General features: G+C 33.4%; 1 protein-coding gene across 6 annotated transcripts in view; it reads left to right on the top strand.

Moving 5' to 3' along the window:
* LOC113391475 (uncharacterized protein) overlaps window positions 1-23,100 on the top strand; it is a 93,969-nt gene that overhangs the window by 44,762 nt on the left and 26,107 nt on the right. For 4 of the 6 annotated variants that reach the window (XR_010309316.1, XM_064216724.1, XM_026627446.2 and 1 more), the window contains 8 exons: window positions 24-1,485; window positions 1,809-2,026; window positions 2,297-2,705; window positions 3,388-3,492; window positions 3,605-3,820; window positions 4,199-4,335; window positions 18,941-19,039; window positions 22,998-23,073. Coding sequence is in view for 5 of the 6 variants with exons in the window: in XM_064216724.1 (XP_064072794.1) it covers window positions 24-1,485; window positions 1,809-2,026; window positions 2,297-2,705; window positions 3,388-3,492; window positions 3,605-3,820; window positions 4,199-4,335; window positions 18,941-19,039; window positions 22,998-23,073 (2,722 nt within the window). In the remaining variant the exon portion in view is untranslated. The remainder of the gene's footprint in view (window positions 1-23; window positions 1,486-1,808; window positions 2,027-2,296; window positions 2,706-3,387; window positions 3,493-3,604; window positions 3,821-4,198; window positions 4,336-18,940; window positions 19,040-22,997; window positions 23,074-23,100) is intronic. The other 2 variants (XM_064216723.1, XM_064216726.1) reach the window with 2 other exon arrangements.

Raw genomic sequence — 23,100 nt, 5'->3', positions numbered from 1 at the left:
TTTTAAATAAATTTTAATTTCAGTTGGAGAAGGTCGTCGGTTACGAGCAGAGACGTCGAATCAGAGCCCAAATACGAGTAGCTAAGAAGAAAGTAGAGAAAGGGCAAGTCGATACAAATACTGTCACAAAAACGAAGCAAACTGTTAGTAAAGTGACTAAGACTCGATCACCTGAACGTCAAAATAAATCACCAGAACGTCAAGCCAAACCTACAATTCAAAAAGCAGCTTCTCCTGAACGACAACCGCAAAAGTATTCTTCTCCAGTAAGGCAGCCTCAGATAACTTCTTCCCCTGACCGTCATATACAGAAATGTCGTTCTCCTGAACGTGATCTAACATCAACAACGCATATAACGTTGTTATCAGAGCGTACGGAATCAGAAGAAGTTAAACACTTGTTGAATGGTAATTCAAAAGATACTATTAACTTATCAGAAAAACAAATTAGATCGAGAACTCCAGATAAATTACCTTCAAAAGCACCACCCAAATCTAAAAGTCCAATTCGCAAACACAGCCCGGATAAAAAATCTAGACCTCTGTCACCAACTAAAACGCCTTCCACAAAACCAAAATCAAATCGTTTTAGCGAATATGCTACTGCGTATATGAAAAAAATCGGATTGAAAGATTCGGACAAAACTATCGATGTTAAGCTAAAAAAAGTACCTATTAATGAATTGAAAACAAAAACAATAGAAACTCACCATGCGATTGAATCTAAACATTCATTGACTTCTACAAAGACATCTGAGCGCATATCGTCGAAAGATACAGTAGAAGTTACTCATATTAATGGGAAAAGGTCACCTTCACCACAAAAGTTCGATAAAAGCCGCACTCCACAAAGAAAGTTCTCTCCTGACCGTAAAGTTCACAGTCCTGAACGGTCTCAAATTAGTCCAGAACGGTCACATCGAAATACAGAACACCTTCGGCACAGTCCCGATCGTGCTAAGCATAGTCCAGAACGTGCTAGGCTTAGTCCAGACCGTGCTAAGCATAGTCCGGAACGTGCTAAGCATAGCCCAGAACGTGCTCAGCATAGTCCTGAACGTACTCAGCACATTCTTGAAAATACTCAGCAAACCCTTCGACGCAGATATGATAGTCCAGAAAAATCACCTAGTCCAGAGATGACTCGTCAAAAATCCGACGTCAATAAAAGCCAAATTAATAAGGAAACTATTATAAAAACAATATTTGATATTGAGAAGAAAATTCCACATAAACCCAAGCAAGAAGACAAACCTTCGTGGGTAACGAACAGAAATTTAAAGAAAATAACATCGGAAAGTCGCACGTTTAGTACTAAAAAAATAGAACCAGAGAAACCAAAATACCGACAACTGAGTCCATCTAAGGTTATTTCAAAACCCATTGATGTTATAACTTCTAGCTACGGTCCAGGGCCTCTCGATACAGACGGAAAACCTCTGTTTGGTATAAGAGCCTTGAGAAAGGGGTCTTCTAACTATCAAGGTATGTACATATGAATAATAATTTTATTATCATTGACATCATACACTTTACTCACTCTACAAATATTTGTACAGCTGAATAATTTATTCGGTTATACACGTTAGTACCATCTTAAAATCACATTCGGGCGTTTCTAAGGAAAACATTTTATGAAATAACTTGTTAATTAATTGAATAAAAAGTGCGATATAAAGGTAGCAAGGTTACTCGCCCAATGTGTAGCGTAACTTTGTGTCAGATTTCGTATACGTTTCTTTTAATGTAATTCATAGATAACAATACTTATTTACGGATGACTAACAGTTTTATTACTGATTCGACAGTGAAAGGTACTGTCATTCGTCAAGAGTTCCACTCGCGGAACGGAGGCGAACCTGAGGGCACGGTCTCCGTCACAGCGTACTCGACGGAACCAAAGGACTTGGAAAGATTGCTCGAGGTTCAAGGAGATAAGCCTTCGAGGCTTCATGGCTTGGCCGCTATTACTACAACAAAAAAGTTCGGCGGAGATACCGGAACAACTTTTAGCGAGGTTCATAACGTAAGCGCCTGTTAATAATTTATAACAATTCGTTAAGCGACACAATCTCACTTTTTGCAAAGTCAGGATGTGATCTTTTTTTTCAACGTTAGATTATTAAATTTCCTTTCATATTTTGTTTATCACTTGTATTTTTATGACATACAATAATATTTTAATTATAATTTATTTCTTATTGCATTTAGTCTCTTAAATTACTAAATTAAAGTGTAAAAACGTACTCAAACATGGGACTCCTTGAATAAATTAATTTTGATTTTAATAATGTAGAAAGAAGAACGAGCATCACTAGACCAGTTCACACATAGCGATCGCCGAGTCACTGAAAGCAGAATAACCAGCGGTAGTAGCAGCTTAGACAGAAAAGAACAGACATATGCACAGAAAGACAAAATCGTAGAGATCGATAACGAAGAAAGATTCGGACATAAGGAGAGATCGGAGCGAATTATAGACACGCACGAAAAACGCGGAATAAGTGGCGTTAAATCAGAAACAACAGGAAGTGTCAATAAACAAAATAACACTAGAACGCAGAAAGACAAAGTCGAGAGGAGTGTAGATATGGAAAGAAGGGGCAAAGAGATGTCAGAGAAAACAGAGAAACGAATGGAAGAACGGAAGACAGTCAGACAGAATTCCGTTAAATCGCTTACCGAGAAATACATTAAGAGTGCAAGTAAGTGCAGACAATTTAACCGTAATATTGAGTTAAACAATATTTTTTTAGAAAGCTACTGATATTATTATAATTAATAAGTTGCCAAAATCATTATTTTGTCTAAGAAATATTGACTTTGCAATAAAATATCCGTTATTAATATTCAAAAAAAGTAAAAGTCAAGCATCCGTGTTCGGATTCGTACGTCGAATACAAAACTGTATTTATGAATATTATTTGCGTGATTCCATTATCCGTTATTCATTTCACTTTCATTCCTTCCACAATATTATAACACGACTCGAGTATATCTGAATCATTTGATTTATCAAATCAAGTGTATACAGTTTGATTGAAATTCGTAACCAAAAAAATCTTCAAATTTATCTGGACATTTAGTGCGCGTAAAGTTTTAAACTCAGTGAAAAGTAATAATGTTCCTTAATTACTATTTATCAGCAACGAAAATAAAAACGGGTATGACAGCGTTGTTTTTTAAATATATTGTCCATTCTAAGATTTAGTTTATAATTATTTGTACTCGATGTTAAAAAATATAAATACCTATATCTTTTTAAATTTAGTATATACAATAGAACCCTCCTTTTTTCATTTTAACTAAAAGCTTGTAATTTATGAAGTATTTATTACTAGTTTTATGTTTCTCTATTTAACCTTGAATTTTTAAAATCATTCAAAGGCGAGACTTCAAAATCTGAACGGCATATGTACCCGAAAGCGGGGCTGATCTTGCGCACCGCCTCTATGAAGGACAGTGTCTCCAGCGATTCGTCAGCTCACGCTGGTTAGTTTATTTCAAAGTTAAAATATTTTACATTGTACTTGATCGAAAACTTTAATTTTAATCTACAGACGCTTATATTTAACACTAAACTTAATACGAAATATGATGCCAGGTCTCACGCGTACGGACAGCGAACAGAGTCTAGGCTCTGAGGATGAGACGGTGACTACAACCACCACCGAAGAAGTCGGGGACGGCGTACGCACTACGACTACCACCACAACGCGATCGGGACACACTCGCGGTCAAGAGCGATCTTTCCTCGACAGCACCACTAAGGTCACCGGGGTACAAGACATACTGACTAGGATGAAGAATGCTGATATTGGTAAGAGTTGGTAATTTTGTCTTTAATCGATTATAGTTTTGCCAAAGATAGATAATGATTCATTTTTTGAAAAAAAATAGCGTTAGATTTACCGCTACGGACCTAAATATTCGGCCTAATGCTACATTATATTGTAAATTCAAAAAAACGTATAAAGTAGCAGCTTATAACCGTCCCACTCCTGGGCTAAGGGCTTATCGCCCTTTGAGGAGAAGGCTTGGAGTTTATTTCAACGCTTTGCTCCAATGTGAATTTCATTTAAATTCATGTAAATTGTTTCTTTAGTAGGGTTTAAGTGTAAAGTGCTTTTTACCTTTTTGTCGAGTTGTCATTTGCTTAACATTATATTATTGTTAATACAATATGATCGTAATGCAGTGATCGAGGAGGGTGACAGCAGCGCGGACGCAGAAGCACGTGCTCTGCTGAATAAGTTTCTAGGAGCCACCGTGCTCATGGCTGGTATGCAGAGTTATGTCACAGAAAAGCCTTCTGGAAAGGTTTTGGTCAAACAAGTAAGTTATCATTTTAAAACTCTTTTTAAATTATATTTATTTAGATTATGTATTATTTTCTTCGGAAAATAAACGCGATAATAATTTTAAACTATATGTATGTTGCTATTGACAACACACACACACACGCTATGAACAAAGTTACATTTAAAAGACTATCTCTATGTGTTTAATACACAAAACTGTTTAATGTTTTGCTAAACATTGCTTTGATTGATTAACATTTAATATTGTTTACCAAACAATATCCCCTGCCAAGTAAAATTAAACATTTTATCGCTAATATACGAATACCAGAACTCATAATTTGTACAATATAAGTTAGACCGCAGCATCGCCAGTATAAGTCTTATAATTTCATTATAGATTTACTAATATCCTGAACCTATAGTTCTTACAGCCATGAATTCCAAGGACAACACTCGGTTATACATATTTTTAAATCAGGTTAATTTATTTGTTTTAATCAATGTATGTTACATTGTTTCTATTTTTTTTTGCCAAATCTACAAATACGATTTTTACAAAAATAAACCTATAATAATAATTAATCCGAACGCTTACCAAATTTTCAAAACTTAAAACAAAAATGTTTTAACATATATTATTAAGTCAACTTTGTAAATAGTTTACATTGAAACTTTTTTTTACATTACATTAGCAGCCTGTAAATTTCCTACTGCCTCCTCTCACTCGGAGGAGAAGGTTTGGAGCATATTCCACCTCGCTGCTCCAATAGACATGTGACAGAATTTCGTTGAAATTAGACACATGCAGGTTTCCTCACGATGTTTTCCTTCACCGCCGAGCACGAGATGAATTATAAACACAAACTACTATTGAAACTTAAAAGTACTTAAAACTTAATGTGTAATATTATAAAAGTGGGCCTAATGTATACGTATACCTGATATACGATTATCAAATAAAAGTTAGAAAATAATGTTCAAATGTGTTAGTATTGAGTCGTAATACAAAAGTCAATACACATACTAAAATATCTTGTAATCACAATAATATCGCTTGGCTCATTTCCCGTAATACAATTTAACTTTAATAAATTAGTGGGACCGGAATCTTCCAGACGCTGTCTTCGTATTGATTTAATGTCAGTAAGTTGTAAATGTCAAACATATTTAATATCTTCCCCGTAGCTGTAATGACGCTGTTACTCGTGCGGTTTTTTGAGGCGACGTTTTATCTTTTGCTCCCAAAACTTCATGAAAATTGGCATAAAAAGTCTCCAGACGGTAGTGAAATTAAGTTTTTTAATTTTATTCTACTTTAGTAAGAGAATTTTATACTTTGGTTAATATAAGTGAAATGGTTAATATTAGTAGGTACTTTCCGATGTCTCCCGAATGGGAAAAGTGGCCTATTTTTCTGCCTCTGTATCTTCGTTTGAGCTTAGCCAGAATCTGCTTTGAGAGTCGGGAAAATTAAAAGTACCGCCATAGTTTGATGCATCTATCTATGTATCGACGTTTTATGTAAAGGATATTAATATTTGAATTATCATAGCGATACCAAGAGAAAAGAAAACTCTCACCATCATTTAACTTTACCAAACCCTTAAAATCATGGTTATGAAACGCTTTTTGCTTTAATAGTAAGTTTACCAGGTTGTTCCGTTTACACAGTACGCGACCATGAGTAACCTTCAAAGCAAAAGAATCCTGCAGAGGCTAGCCGTTGTGGTTTAGGAGATAGATATAGGAGATAGGGTTTGGGTACCGCAGGCATTTAGTAGGTATTCTGACCAGAAATCGCACATTCCAATCTTCTGATCACACTTAGTAAAATATGCATTAATAGATTGTAGGTATAAAAAATACACAAACCAAAAGTGGACTTTAATATACCTATGATTTGATTTGTTGACGTAGTGATTGACATATCCGCTCGATCAACATCTGATTGATTAGTACAGATCTCCAGGCTTGGTCTGATGACCCTTTAATCAAAAATGCACTCAGGATTGGCTAGCACCCAAAGATTATATTTCTGACCATTTGCATTTACGCGGTCTTCCGTAAACACACGCGCTGCCAACTTTTATGTCAAGTCATCCTCTACCCATTTGAACAAATGTGACATCGTTATTGCATGTACTTAAAACTAAATACTAACTTAAATTGAAAAGTAATAATCATTTAAAAGACTGAAAAAAACTTTCCTCCTTATCAAATTACCTATTATAATAGTTTTAAGCATTTACTAGATAAAACAATGCCTAAACCAAACCAGAGAGATTTAGACTATGAATTTGGTGTTTACAAAGTGTATGCATAAAAATCTAAGGTGTTCAAGCGATGTTCATCACAGACGATAAAATAAATATTAGATATGCTTTGTTTGAATATATTTATATTAAAAATTTATCGTCGCTACAATAACCCTTATCAAATGACGTCATTAAAAAATCAGCAGGTGGTTCATGGTAGTCTAATGCCATGTTCTTCTATATAGTGTATACCTATCATACTTTTTTTGCGGATTTATTCACTCGATGACGTCGAGTGCACCTAATATAAATACAAGACAGCCATTTGATAGCCCAGCACTATTCTTGCCATATTCTGATATGGAAGCATTACTTTCATAGTTTCATTAGGACTTTGTATGATTTAACATGGAAATATTTATCAAATATCAAAATATTATCTTATTCACACAAGATATTTCCCTTCCTAAAAAAAGATGATCTTATTGAAGATAACTTTGAACGCCTTTTGAGAACCGGTACTGTTTAAATAAATAATGCCATTTAATAAGCTATTGATATATTTACTTACAAAGGCGCCACAAAACCAAACAACAAACTCAACCCTCCCCCTAAGGAAAAATGCTATTAAAAATCGGTTTTAAATCACTGATGTTAATTTTAACAAGAACACAGGCCCATTGATAACTGTATTATTGATTAAATTAACCTTCTGTTTACCATATTTAAAATACTTATTATACATCATTGTTATCGATATATGATAACAATTAATAAATTTATACAAATATAACCTACAATTACATGATAAATGAAAAAGAGCCGTTTTCAATTGAAATAATTCTAATCTACATTCTTTCCGTGCTCCGAAAGATATATAGGTTTTACCCTATTCGCAGTAACGATCATGTGCCCAGCGGCGTATGATCGTAAAAACGTGACACAAATATGGCGCAATTCATCATTGAAAACACTCACTCTACTATCGACTCGTGGCTAGTAAACAAAAGCTTCCGATAGATGCGCCCGCGCAGCCGCCTTGCCGTTTTAAGACACGCGCGTGAAACGAGAAAATCGCCGGCAAAAATAACACCACATCTCTTTTTCACCGATCGACACGGTATAAGAGGGAGATCGGTATATGCGATTATAAACCTTACTAGTACGTAAAAGCTTGGCGTTTAGAAGGAAAATCGTTTAGAGGGTTTTGGTCTCTATATTTGGTGTGGTGACGTCAGGAAACGCCTCACGCGCAGTCTGATCCCAGCACCCGCTCTGGACGGTGTCACCTACACCCATGTGACAACTTACCTTTGGATAAACGTAACTACAATAATATTCGTTATTAAAAAAAGTGCTGACGGGTCACAGATAATCAACAGAACGTTAATTTTTGGCGCGAAGTGTCAAACGTAATTTTCAGGATTGCGTTTATAATCAATATTCGCTGAGGTAAGTCTTAAAAATATACTTTTAAAATAGAAATGAAATAAAGTAGAAAAATATTGATATCAAGTTCATTATTTAATAGTATAATTTACATAGAACCATAGTTTGCGTTCGAACCAGTGGGTATTTTAAATTTTACAAGCAATAAGTAAATTTAAAGGAATTTGATTTAATAATTTTTTTCTTTAATACACTATTGCTTTTTCACAAAAATATTTTATTTGTACTGTATATTGTAAAAAAACGAACTATTTTATTCAGATTAGATTAATAAAATAGTTATTTTTTACAATTTCACATTTGACAAAAAATACATTTTCAATAAACTTGTTAAATGTCAAATTTGACATTGTATCTTTCAACGCATTCCGCGGTCACAGCCCGCGAGGTTACATTCAACACTCAAAAATAAACAAGACGGATGTTGTAACAAGAAATTAAAAAATATATATATTTCCCAAACTGAATAGACTGCGAACGCTTTCCGCTCTGAAAACTTTGTCGCAATTATTCCATTGTAGGAAGTTTGCACGCAACGACGACAGTTTCAAAAATGTCTTTTTAATAGTTTCGTTTATAACGATAACAGTTGTTTCAGGAAATTAAGAAAACCCGTTTAACTGTACCGTCCAATTTAATAATATATTTTTAACTTCTGTCACTGATGCATGTGTTTGAAATATTCGAAATAAAGAAAATATATATATAGCATAATTATATTTTTTTTGTTATCAATCTAGCATTAAATTATATTCACTGCGATGGTCTTACAGCAAATAAATAACAACGTAGGAACTAAAATCTTGCCTGTATAATGATACTTATTTAAAAAAAATAACTGTAGTTTGACGATATGTACTATATTTTCAATGTAAGATTTGACCTCAAATGTGTCTTCAATCAACCTTAAAAGTTTTAAAAAATAGATTTTTAATCCAAAAATCGCAAAATAGTTAATTATTACAAAATCGGGAGAGGAGGCCTTAGCCCAGCAGTGGGAAATTTACAGGCTGTTAATGTAAAAAAAATACAAAAATCATGAAAAAGTAAGCAACGTATCTGCATTATACATATAAGGAATGCGGCATTATTGAAATGTAAAAAATATAAAAAAAATTACTAAAAACAATAGCAGATTGATTCTGTAATGTTATTGGAAAAATCGCTTGCATTCTTTGAACTTGTACATTGTAGTTCACAAGGCAACCTTGCCTAGTGTATTCAAGCGAAGACAATGTCATAGTTAAACGAAGGTACATATGTTACGTAGTATAATAAATATGTAATAATAATATTCATTTGACGAAGGCCGGTGCGAAGTAATCAACGCAGGTTACATCCGCTAACTGCATAATATTCCGCTAGGTTAAAGTTCATATAACAATATTGTACTACATGTTATATTGTTATAAACGCATTTACAATAGAAAATGGCTTTCGTTTATAATCTTACCTTTCAAAAAAGAATAAGATTTTTTTTTTTCAAAATGATTGCATAGATTAGACATCAAGAGCTGCGTTATAAATTGAACATTTGTCATTGAAATTATATTAATTCGTTTTATACGGCCCTCGTTAAAACAAACAATGTGGGTCAATATTTATACGAATAATTAACTTAAGACAATAATTGTAAAGGGTTGACAGTTGCAGCGGCTTGATAATTTAATGCAAAGAACATTTATATCTTAGTTAGTATAAATGAATAGGGGTTTAATTCACTTGATACACATAAAACGGTCGCAAGTAGAAATAAATGCTGGGGACACGTGTTTTAGTTGACGTCAAAAATTATTTATATTTCTTGCGACGCCGAGCGTACTTTGTTTATTCGGTAAATAAACGTTTCAAGTTTATTACTAGACTAATTGGCGCCGATGACTTTATACTTGCTTCGTGCATACATTTTCGTATCAGATTTACTGTCGGAGTTATTTTTCTTTATTCTTTTTAAATTACATACTTATATATAAATATTACCTTCTTAATTTATGGTTCCTTGCAATAAGGATGAGTTCAATTTCTTAAAAATGACAATTGTGGTTTGAATTATTCACGTTAACATTTTGGAAAACAGCCGAGGAATGGACATTAGATGATTATTTTTACTGATATGCATATCAAAATTAAAATCTTGACTAAAATTTGATTGGTCACCTTTTACGATGACGTCTTACACCACCAATGACTATTAAAATTATAGCTAAATCAGTTAATTTCATATTGGTCAGCGTTTCAGAACCCGTTAGAAATCTTACTTGTTTGATTGATTATGTAAAGTCCGATGTTGTTTTTAATGGAATTTCGTTTTCCTTGATTCATTTCCACTATTTGTAAGCAATTACTTTGTTTAAATTTTTCTGAAAATCGTCAACGATTACACAACATTGTTTTCACTTTACTTTAACTATAAGTTAAAACTATATTCAAAGCTGCATAATCTGCATCTGCTGCATATATTAATTAAAATTCATCTAAAATTTTTAACCCAAACCTAATACAAGCACACCCTTTCCATTTTAATACCATTTACAAGCAATTAATTACGAAAACTTAAAATAAGCCAAAAAAGTCTCTATTCGCAAATTAACTATTATTACTAGAACTTGCCTAAATAACTGAAAAAACCAACAAAACAGTTTGTTTTCCTATTTAATAGATCTATATCTCATAGTCCATCCGAGTTGGATGGACTTCTTGACTTTTTATCCACACTCATGCCTAATATTTTATTGTGATATAATATTTATCCCTCCGCCAGTAACTCTTCCAGATTTATCATTTATTGCTAAAATATCATTATAAATGTGAACATAAATCAATTTCATTGCGTCCATAATCTCGAGAGTATTGTTGAAAGTGTTCCGCCATCGACGTGTATAGAGTCAATCATAATATAAACAGAGTGCGTTCACTCGCCTAATTATACCACAAATCGATCTAAATTTAGCTTAAACTGGGTCAAATGCTTAAATACCTGCGAGTATAAATTATTTACTCTGCACGAATTTATAATCAAAGCTGATTGTTCAGAAATAGAAGAATAATTTAAATTCTTGGAATCGTTTTTTAATATGACATTTTTAGCACTCTACCGAAAATACCATCACTGTGTATTGCTGTGTTTTGGTTTGGAGGGTAAGTGAGCCATGTATCTGCGATCCCATGGTTGGCGGCGCATTGGCGCTTTTAAAGAAGTGATTTGACTTCCGTTTAGTTCCAGTGTTTAAGAAACGTTGAGGATTCACAAATAGTTATTCCTCTTGACTTTCTCAACTGAAGAAATAAAATAAAAACGTGCACGTTAAACAAAAAAAAATGTAATTTATTTTCTTTCTTCTAATTTTTTGCAACTGTTTTAATTCTTCGACTTTTGACGCTGTGACGCAATTCGGAATATAAGCAAATCATGTCTGCTTTTGTTCCTATGAGAGCCAGAAATACGCGTGTGACGTCAGACTCTGTGAATATTGCGGTCTTGGGGCACCGCGAGAGACTCCCCGTGTCGGCTTGTACTCGGACATACATAATCTAGTTCTCATCACCAATAAAATTTTGAATATATTGAATGGCGTAACTTATATGAGACTCTTGTCATCTCCGTGCGCATTGTTGCTGGAGCATTTGACTCTTAAATTATTGTTTAATTGGAACAATGACTAAAGTTGAAATTATTGCATCCATAGAGTGTCCGTCTTCTAATTATGTACCGTAACACTTTCACGCCATCTTTTACGGGCTTTGTTACCAACAAAACAAAATTTCCGTCAATACTTTTGTCCACAAATGGTGAAATATTATGTTGTCCCTAACCATCGGCGCGGATCGTTTGGTCGTATGCCAAGCGACGCGTGCGCAGCGAGCTAACGACCTCTACGTCTTCCTCCTCTCCCGATATGGAGATCCCGACTTCCCTCGAAAAGGCCAAGGTTGGCTTTCCCTTCGCTTTGTACTCATCAAAACAAAGAGACGATGAATCTGTGTAATTATGTCTGATCTATATAAATATAATATGTGGAAATACTTCTTTCTCCTTTTGTTTCAATCTTAAATAAACTGAACATGAAACTTACTAATATTTAAAAATAAGTCTGAATTTCTACTACGTAGATTATTTATGACTTACTGATTATGCAGCACGTGGTGTTTGAGTGGTATATTTGGACATTAGTTGGATAATTGTAATTAGTAACTCATAAAGTAAAAGTTACCATTAAAGGAACACCTGTTTTTTAAGGAGAAGAATTGCTTATTGATGTGGAGTTTCATCCGACACGTGCAGGTTACCTAGCAATTTTATCACCGTAGAGGTAGTAGAGGTTTTAACTAAGTGGTACGTATGGACTTAAAACCAAGATCCTACAGATACATCACATACGGCACATATATACTGACATTATAGTACGAACGATTCCTGACGTATTCGTTCTATTAAACTAATTAGTCTATGTACTATATAAGATTATATATAGTAGATAAGAGGCAATGTCCTGGCTGATTGATAAACCAGCTTCTACTTTAAGACAGAGACTTGAAATTAAAAAACTTTTAGCTTGTTCTTAAGATTCAGAAAAAAAACTCCAATTCTATTCTAAGATACTCTGGAATGGAACAAATGGAATTGGAGACTCGAAGTATCCCATTCGAAATACAATGATTTTGAAAACAACGGAGCTTGTCATACAAAAAACAACGTATTGATATTAATAATATTAGGGCGCAGACTGACAGGTGCTAGTGGAATATAATATAATATATAACGAGCTAATCTTGGCGTTGAAACAAGGGGGAGGGGGGGAATGGGAGAAATTTCTGGACGTTTGTTAATTTTGTCCTCGTTGCGAACAAGTTCAAATTACTGTTATAAAAATTACGTTGTTCATAGAAGCGTTTATTTAAAACTAAGAAACTAATGCGTAATTATGAAATGTATCTGGTTAGATAAAGTAATTCGTGTAATATCTTAAAGTCCCGTTATAACAACGGAACTAAGAGTTAAAAACTATAAAAAATTACATTTTAAGAAGTCCATGATAACATAAAAACGGTTTGTCCAAACTTTGCTCGGCTACACAAAGAGCCTACGAATCTAGAGAAACCATTGCTTAACCAGAGACCTTAATCGTGTTTGTTGATGCCGTAAGACATTGCTTATTTGCTTATTACAAAGTTTGCCTGAATTTCTCTACTCTGTGGATTGATTATGACCATGAGATGGACAAATATTAAAACGCATTTAATTCAACTTGCGATTACAATCGTTGCTTGCTGCTTCTTTTATACAATCACATTAAATTCAATGTGTAACTTATCTCGGCTCCCAGCTTATGAGTGCAAGAAATAGATGTTACAAAATATAATATAAAGTTTTCTCGAGATTATCTGTACGAAGTTATTTATGTTTCCATTTGACATTTTTTTTATTAAAACCGTAAAAGAAATCGTCACACTCCCGTTACAATGCGTGTTATCTGCGCGTGCTAATGGCGTCGCGTGCGCGTGCGCAACCGTTACCGGTACCGAGATGAATATTTACCGACCATTGTGATTAACTCCGGGAAACGTTGAAAGCATAAATTACACATATCATTATAATGTAAAAAAAGAAATAAGGACGTTAGATAAATAAGAGCAACACGGTGAAGGGCGCGGCTTCGCTCGCGTTTTAGGGGTCGATCGTCAGGTGTTGCATAAATAAGTAGTATATTATGTTCTTGGAGTTCAGGCTTGTTTCATACCAAAATTTAATCGAATTCGGTTCAGTGGTACGAGTATGACTGCAACAGCGCAACAGACACAGAGTTACTTTCGCATTCATAATGTCAGTAGGTATAGAACTAGCAAGAAAATTAATGGTTACTCTTTTCGACCAATTAAAATACTACTACTTGCCGTGTAATCTGGGTTTGATTGGCTAAATTTATATAATATTATAAAGAGAAAATTGTCTTGATGGTATTCGAGGTAATATCCAGAACTAATGATCCTACTCTAAAGAAAATCACTGATAGACAGCTACATTATTCTTGAGTGATGCAGGGAATAAACTATATTTATATCATACCATTTTCCTTATTTGATTTGATATCTACGAAGCGTCTATTCTTATGAATGAGTGATCTGATAACAAAACGTCAACATAATCAAATATATTCTAGTGTAATTTTTGATTTATGTCAAATAGTTGTCCTTGTCAGTTTTTAAAAAGAATTGAACGCATATTTTAAATTACCGATATACTACTTATTATTCAGAGTTACAAACTTTTATATATTTTATTTATATATTTATTGGAAACTATTATAAAATTTGACAAAGAACCGCTGAGTTTCTTTCGTTGGTTTTAAGAATTAAGAAAAAGTTTAGTTTTTACGAACCGGTAGCAGTTTACACTTTGCCAATTAATTTGAATGTGAATCGTATTAAAACATTAAGACTGATATTTTTTATGATTACAAATATAATCTAAAGGCGAAATTTTTTTTTTTTTGACGTAGATGTATATTTATTTTGATTAAATGTTATTAATTCGCACGACCCACCTGGCTTAGAGCCAAGCTGATGTGCCCTTTGTTTCTAGTGAACCTGCTGTACTTAATACTCTTAAGACTATACTTTTAATTACGTAACGAAAAGCATGTGCAAACAAAGAAGTCAATGTTTTATACTATTGTAAACAAAGTAAACTATTTTGTATGGAAAACTGCAGGCTAATCGGTGGTTCTGGTTTAATGTTTCAGTAAGATTGAACACATAAATAAAGCTCATAAATATGGTCTTCTTATCAGCGGTTCCGTCTTGTAAGAATTCACTTCGTGTCTCAATCGTGAAATGTTGAAAACCGACTTACGGTGATACGCTATTTTGAAGCTTGTATTCTTTAAATGTTATAAATATTATACTCAAAGTCGCATAACACTTTCTGACATTTCACGAGCACACAGAACAGATCTGCTTCTCCGACGAATAAATGTTAAACATCACATTTATCTACGTACACAGAACATGAAGCATTTAATTCGCATTCAGAGATCTATTACGTTTAAAACCGTCAATAAATATTGACGGTAGACAAATTGTCTCACCACGTTTTTTTTCACTTAGCCAAAGACAAGTCAATTTCTTCTTCTTATTTCCTTTATTTGTGTATTTTGTGATAATATCTGTGAGCTAACTTCGGGCTGGTCAACTTAGTTTACGCAGATTGTAAAGTGTATCTAGATAATAGAATCTACTAATAAAATTCTACCCTTAACTAGATTATACTTGTAGGTACTTTTACATTGAACTAATTTTAGAAGTATTTTTTCCACTCCGCTCATATTTAATCTGTGGTATATATAAACGATATTTTGCATCGGAGCTAATGATCTAACATCTAATGTGAGTGCTCGGGCGCATTGTACGCGGCTATTTGTGGACTAGTCGACGGCGCGCCCGGCGACGCGCCCGGTGACCTGCCAAAAATGTGGCCCACTGATCTTCTGAGAGGAATCGACACCTCTCATACATCTTTTCTATTTCCGCTTGTCGATACCTGTCAGGTGAAATAATGCAACACCACGTATTACTCGAACTCGAACCAAAAGTATGAAAGACTTTGTAAAGAAAAAAAATTAGACTTCCTTTAGTAGGGATTGGGAGACATACTTATAGAAATTCCATAACTTCATACTACGCCTGTTAAGATATTTTTCTTCAAAATCAAATTCGAGATAAACGATAAACATAACGTCTTTAAAAATTTCCGGCAAATACAAAAAGTATGGCTAAGAACTCGATTATAATCATGTGAAAACTCATCAATGTCCTCGAGCTTAGACTCAAGGTCTTCGTGTTCTTTGGGCAATTTTGGACTATAATTAATTTTATATAAATTTGAACTTATGAACATTATTATTATACCACGATATTTAAAATATAAGCTCATAGAAGACAACAATGAATTAAAACGTAAATGCCAACACGCGATGCTGGTAAATTAATTTGACCCGAATCATTAATTTCTGGACACCAACTATCATTTAGTTTTATCTTAACGTGTACCAAATAGTACGAGTTATAAAGATAATGTAGTCTATACTCGTCTGCATTTGTCTTCTCGGAATTTTAATGTAAAACGATAAAATTAAAAAGTCGTTTAAGGGTCTTCGTCAAAATAGCAACTGTATACGAAAAGTTTCGTGGTATTCGCCTCATGCCCATAAGTTTGACACAGTGGAGGATGTGAGGATGACTCTTGTTTTTATTACACGGCTGAGAAATGTGTGTCTGTACAAAATTGGAAGATCGCCCTTCGCGAATACACGAATGCAGCTAAACTATGCAGGAATGACTCATTCGTATATATTTGGCGACACAAAAAAACTTACTCTGATCGGAATGGAAACGAAATGTCAGATAACCGTATCGGTGAATTTAATGGACATACGGTTAATGATCATTTCGTATCGATTAATTCGTTGAAAACAAAATACACGGCGAAGTATTTTAAATCAAGTATATTATTTCTTAATGTAGTTTTCATTTACATTATTGCAAATATATATATATATATTATTGGTGAAGTAAATCTCTGAAAAGTATGTTAAAAAACTGATACTGATACTGACCAAAATAACTTTCAAGTTCATGAGAAACCAATTCATATCGGTAAATGATCTCACCAAAAAGATCGGAAACCGAAGCAGTAAAAATCATTTTTTATTTTCCATGAATTAATTCGCATCGATCGTAAAAGTTTACAACTACGATATCGTAGTGTATAATATATTACCGGCTTCAAGGCCTGGATCCAAGTGGGAACGTATTTACGGCTTGTTATGAAGACGAACTCCCACACGACTGCTGAAAAGAATGTAGTTGAGCATTTGAGGCGCCGACTGACACTAATATTGTATTAATCTCTCATTTCGTAATTATTATGTAACTAAAGCTTTGTTATGTCACATCTGTCATTTCTTTATAGTAAATACAGGACTGGATGTTTTTTTTAAAGTCGTCGTGAATTTAAGCATGTAGCTCTTCAATATTATGCCGGTTATTTAATTTATATTTGAATATTTAAAAGTAAATTCAATTTTGACTTATTATCTTCAGAATAACTTTTTATCACAGTGACCACTTACCACTGGGTGATCACCTTCGTAGGTTACTTTAGTCATTAATAATTTATGAAACAGTTAAATTAAAAGATATTATTCTTTTAAAATACTTATTTTTTTGGCTCTGTAAGTGTTCAATCCAGATAAACTCGAACTACTTTAACCAGATTTTCTAAGCTAATGAATACTGAAAGGTCTTGAGTTCCTATTCATTTGATGTTAACCGGCAGCGTCGTTAGACGTAAATAACATTTTGTAACTATGAATAACAAACACAAACTGTCGCCTGTACTTTGTTTAAGTTGGTCTTTACAAGCGTCTTTCACAAAATAATTTTTTTATCATTTTATATTTTATTGGATTTTGCGGAATTTTATTATACCAGTGAACATCTTGCTTTACCCATACATCTTCTCTAAACTTGTCAAAAAAATCATAAGTTTGCGTGAATCATCCTTAAGAGAAATGCTGAGAGAAATAGAACTGTCAAAATCAAGGGCGACCTCGGTCTGATGTGACAAGGCCTTTTCCACTGCGTTTAGTTTTTCTCTACGAGTGATGCGGTATAATATTAGATTATACCGCGTCGGATGTCAGATGTCTGTCACGAGGCTGGTGTAACACTTTACGAATTAAAAGGTTAAACGCAGCTATAGACTAAATGAACTGTTAGCTATATTAGATAACTTGTATTTTATATGTACAAAAAATAACACCTTATATTTTATTATATGTATATAGCTTATAGCTTAATTTATAAAGACAGAGTTAAACATGACTGCTAATAAGAATGTACCTAATTTCGAAGCGCCTTCTGTCATTAATTTCGTATTAATCTTTGCTTCAAACGTTATAATAATTGTGTAAGAATTGCGTAACCAATGTCTTGTTATGTATTATATCTTTATACTAAACACGGCAGTCGACGAAGCTTCAGCTGCTGAAACTCTGATAATAATCAATTTACTCATTTACTCATTTTAATATCCTTTTTATTTAATAATTGGAAACAACAATAGCAATATGAGTGTTTTTATCTACAAAGTCTAATTCAAGATCGTGTGATATTACCTCTCGACATCTGATACCGGTAATGCCGTTTGTCTGAGCTGGTACCACCCACTTGCGACATAGTTCAAACAATACAATGTATCGTTTTGTTTCATAATGAACTGGGAGTTTGTCGCCCATATTATAATTTTATTAAATTTAATTTTAGAAATATTATTGTGGACTTAACATTTTCTTTGTTTTTCGCCATCAAAATTCTGAACTTTTGGATAATCGCTACTAAATCGGATCATTTAAACTAAACTTTTCCTATTATTTTCTATAGGACTTGAGGACATTCGTAATTATGACGTTTGTGAAGTAGAAAACTGAGAATTTTTAAATGAAAACAACGATATCTATCTATTGATAGTGTATATGTCTGTATTTTAGAAGGCTAACGTAAATACAAAACTTAAAATCTAATCGGTGGAAATCTAACCAAATTAATTTAATTGAACATACCGTCTAGTCAGAGCTACTCTGTAAGATACTCAATACTCGGCGCAGAACACAATCGTGATATGTCAAGAAGTGACGACATTGACTCCAATATCCAAATGCTTAAAGGATCGCAATAGCGTATAAACTTAAGTCGGTTTTCAACATTTCACGAATTGGATAGGTACGTAGAGATCTTGCAGAACTGTATTACTATATCTCAGGGTTTCTATGATTCAAATAGCACATTAATGTCGAGGGTTTGATTTGTAAGTTCATGCAACCAAATAACTTTAACATTTAAAATTGTACTAATAATAATTATCTGTTGTCGCAGGAGACAGTGCAAAGCAGCGGCGGGAAGGTGAACAGCAGCCGGCACGTGGAGGAGACTGACATCGCGCAGTGCTGGGACGAGCGCGTGTTGCGCAAGCTCGTGAGTACTCGACACCTCGAACTGTAACTTGACTTAATCGAAGATGGTACACTGGAACACTTATTTTATAACCAAAGACGCGCAAAATTCAGACAACCACCGCAGAGGTTCCATCTGTTTAATTTTTATACCCAATTCAAATCATGCTCGTCGGTGAACGAAAACAAAATCGAAATACACGGATCTGCAATGAAAAGTCTTAGTAGAATAACCATTAAAATTACTTCTTAACATTAGCGAAGGCCTTCGCCCATCTGTGGGACAGGCTTTTATTGACTGATGTACACTGGTAAGGAACTGTAATTATTTATTGTCTACCTTGATGTAAAAATGTAGAGATTCCTTGAACATATATCAAGTGTAGTCCATAATCACCAATGAAAGGAAATATGACGGCAGAGATGAAGAGAGATGTACATATATATGAAATGTGTAGATAAGGAGTAGACTTTAACTAGGTTAACGCAATAAGCAAGGTATAAACAACAGCAGCATTGTTGCAAGATAACTTATCTGATGGAAAACTGGATGAAACTTAATTACCAAGATGTAAATTATATAAAATGGTAGAAGATTCTCATTGCCTTATAACAAAAATATACACAACTGGAATTTAAGGTTTTCAAACGCACGAAGCAAAACATGCAAATAGAACAATTAATTTTATTTTCACTGTTACAGAAGCTTAAGGGACATGTTAAAAGAATCCGTCTAAACTTGAACATAACCGCAGTTATTCGTACGATAAAAATACTTTCATCAGAATGAACAACGATCTCAACGCTATGAGTTTTATAAAGATAAATTTTAATACAATTCTGCCTATAATTACAAACGATAAAAACTGTACCGTCAGAAATTAGCGACGAATGACTGCGCAGATGTAATTCTTAGATTTAAACGAGGTGCACTACCGGTGACTTCGACTAGAGATTGCGATAAACATATTACGCGGCTACAATTACACACATAGTTGATTATTTATTGTTATTTTTATTGTTTTTCATGCGCCATAAGTATACGAAGAGCCAAATCTCATACCGCCACACATTGCGCGTGTCGTACAAACTATATCGTGTAAATATAATAATATAATAAAAATATTTATTTTATATTAAACTAGCCGTTACCCATCCGCTCGCTGACCAATCATAAATAATCAACGGAATTAAAAAATGAATAGCCCATAACGATCTACGGACGATTTCGCGTCGATTACTCATAGTTTTCTACTACAGTCTCGCCTAATGCTAATTTTCATTAGTTTTCACATGACGTAGATACAATGCATAAGATTTATAAACTTTGCTGAAAATCGTTCCGAATACGTGTAGACAGACCCGGTAACTTTCTTTATCGAACGCCCGAATCATAAGGCGGTGAAACCTCTCTCGAAATACAAGTCATCGTGACTGACAATAACTATGATTTATTGCAAGACACGACGGAGCTTTATTTATTCTATAATGATATATTGTTTGCTTTTTTTATTCAGCATAATCGTTGGCCGTGACTTTTTACACTAAATTATTAAACTCTCTCCTTATTTATTGCAACAGATATTTTTAATTGAATCTTAGATATTTTAAATTTTAATTACTATTTTTAATTAGTTTTACGGTGAGTATTTTCAGGTCTTAAACAGAATAATTCACAGAGAAATCTAAGATTTGTCTCGATGTATCTGTATTGTTGTTATAAAAATATTATGAAATAAGAAATGGGGTGAATAATGTTCGAAAGTAGAAATCGTATGGAACCTGATGTTGTTACCGTTTAGGTAATTTGTCGATGTAAGTATAATTTAATTATGGCAGCGTGTTGCGACTCGCGGAGCTGTCACTCGGGCGACGGATTACGCTCGCGACGGCCATGATAGACATTCAATTGATTAAATCGATTAAATGATATCACTTTGAAAACATCTATATATATATTAAATTATCATAACAATATATATAAAGGCGCCGTGAGTTCAAGTGGAATAGAGAAGCAAAAACTAAATTTTTGTAATTATCTGCTAATTCTAAATCATCTTATAACATGTATCATAAGGAAATTAATGGTTATATTAAAAAAAAAAGGTAATTTAATCGCGACAAATAAAAAGGTTTTAAGTGATACGTCAAAGCTATTATAAAACTGCATAAAATATTGTAGAATATATGTATACGATAACCGTAAAATACGTTTTTCTTGATCAACATTTATAATTGTACTTCTATAAAATTAACATATTAATTAATATAAACAATATTACAAACAATTATTTTACTTTTAATATTTGACACTCGCTTTTATGAGTTTCTAATTAAGTATTTTTTATCTGTATTTCCAGAATGTAACAATAACAGTAAATAATTCAATGTTTGTGTATTAAGTTAAACTAACGTTAATAATACATTACAAATTGACTATGACAAAGCACATTCAGGTCATTGTGAGTTCCGGTTACCGGTGCTGACCACTTCCGGCTGTGACTGGGGGGACGGATAATTGCGAAAACCGTACAGATTGCCGTACAGAGCATAATTAGCACGCAAAGCCGCGGGCGATATTAGATTTAAGAGAAATTAGCTGCAAATACGAAAAGAAATCACATCTCGTTATGTTTCATTACCATAAAGCGCTATTCGCTCGCTTAGCTGTGCGAAGTGGTCATTGTACATACGAGCCAGCGAACGCGACGCTTGTCGAACGCGATTTGTAACACGCTTAAATATATTATTCCCTATTTACATATTGTAATTCTTATTTCAACACGTGTTAAAATAAAAAATCCTTTAATTATTTATCAGATTACTTTATTATAATTTAAATTTCATAAAAAGTGTGTGAAATAATTAGTAATACGTTAATTTATTAAGGCGGGTTACATCAAAATGCTTAGTACATCACGTGTAAGTAGATATGTTTGTAATTACTAAGTTTATATATTTAATAAGAAGGTCTTTGTTAAAATTTTAAACTTTATAGCGAGTAGCCATTTGTAACGGTGTAGCATGTACGTCTATTCTGCTCCTCTTCAGAAACTCGTAACTGTTAACAGCCAGTAAATATCACACTGCTGTTGGATGATTATGTTGGTTCAGTGGTCATTTTATAAGGCTGTACATCCCGAGATCCTGGATATAATTCCCGAGTCGAGCCTTTATAATGTATTCGATTTTTCTCTCATAAATTTTTAGTAGGAGCCAGGAGTTTGTGAAATATAAAGGATATAGTTAATTATCTCTTTTAGACGGTTGTAAAAACTACTAAAGTTAATATACACACAATTTGCTTATTTAGAATTAAGATTTGCTCATTCTTTCAATAGTTTTTTTTCTTAATAATTTCGGTGAGGATGTTATGGCGTGTGTCTTATCCGTACTAAGAAGGAACGGGTCGCTTTTTAAGCTTAGACTTATACAAATAAAACTTGTTAAGTTTTTTGATACAATTATATAAAATGAGACCATACAGGCAATAGTGCACTGCGCAGTATCAAACAAAAAAACTATCTTATTTAAAAAAAAATGTTTAATAGAAGTAAATACATAACCATGAACTTAAACATTAATATCACTTCCGTATAATTATATTTAAGATACCTTTAAATAAAGGAAAAAAGCAAGTATTTATAAAAATGTCGTTAAAATTTGGGTTAAACGAGTAACGGGAACCACTTATCGTTATGAAAAAACTTCCAGAGGTCAATAAAACAGTTTGCGATATACCCGCTGCTTACGAACCGAGTTGAAATTAATAGCGCGTTTAAGTTAATTAATTAATTAAAACTTAATTATACATTCATTCGAAATATACCTTGCATTACATTTAATGAAAAAAAATGTCTTTACGAAATCGATTTTATTATTAATATTTATATCTTTAAAAATATATCTGAATTTAGATACGTTTTACTGTACATTATCATCGAGCAAATATTAATAATAAATCATTATCAATGTTTTAGTTGGACGAGTGCACTGACTACGAGCAACGTCGCCGACTGCGCGCTCGTATCCGCACACTAATGGCTGAACAAGAAGGTTCGAAATTGCAGTAACCGAAATAAC

Source organism: Vanessa tameamea, chromosome 13 (assembly GCF_037043105.1).
Source record: "Vanessa tameamea isolate UH-Manoa-2023 chromosome 13, ilVanTame1 primary haplotype, whole genome shotgun sequence".
NCBI lineage: Eukaryota > Metazoa > Arthropoda > Insecta > Lepidoptera > Nymphalidae > Vanessa > Vanessa tameamea.
This window is presented reverse-complemented; position numbering and strand designations above follow the sequence as displayed.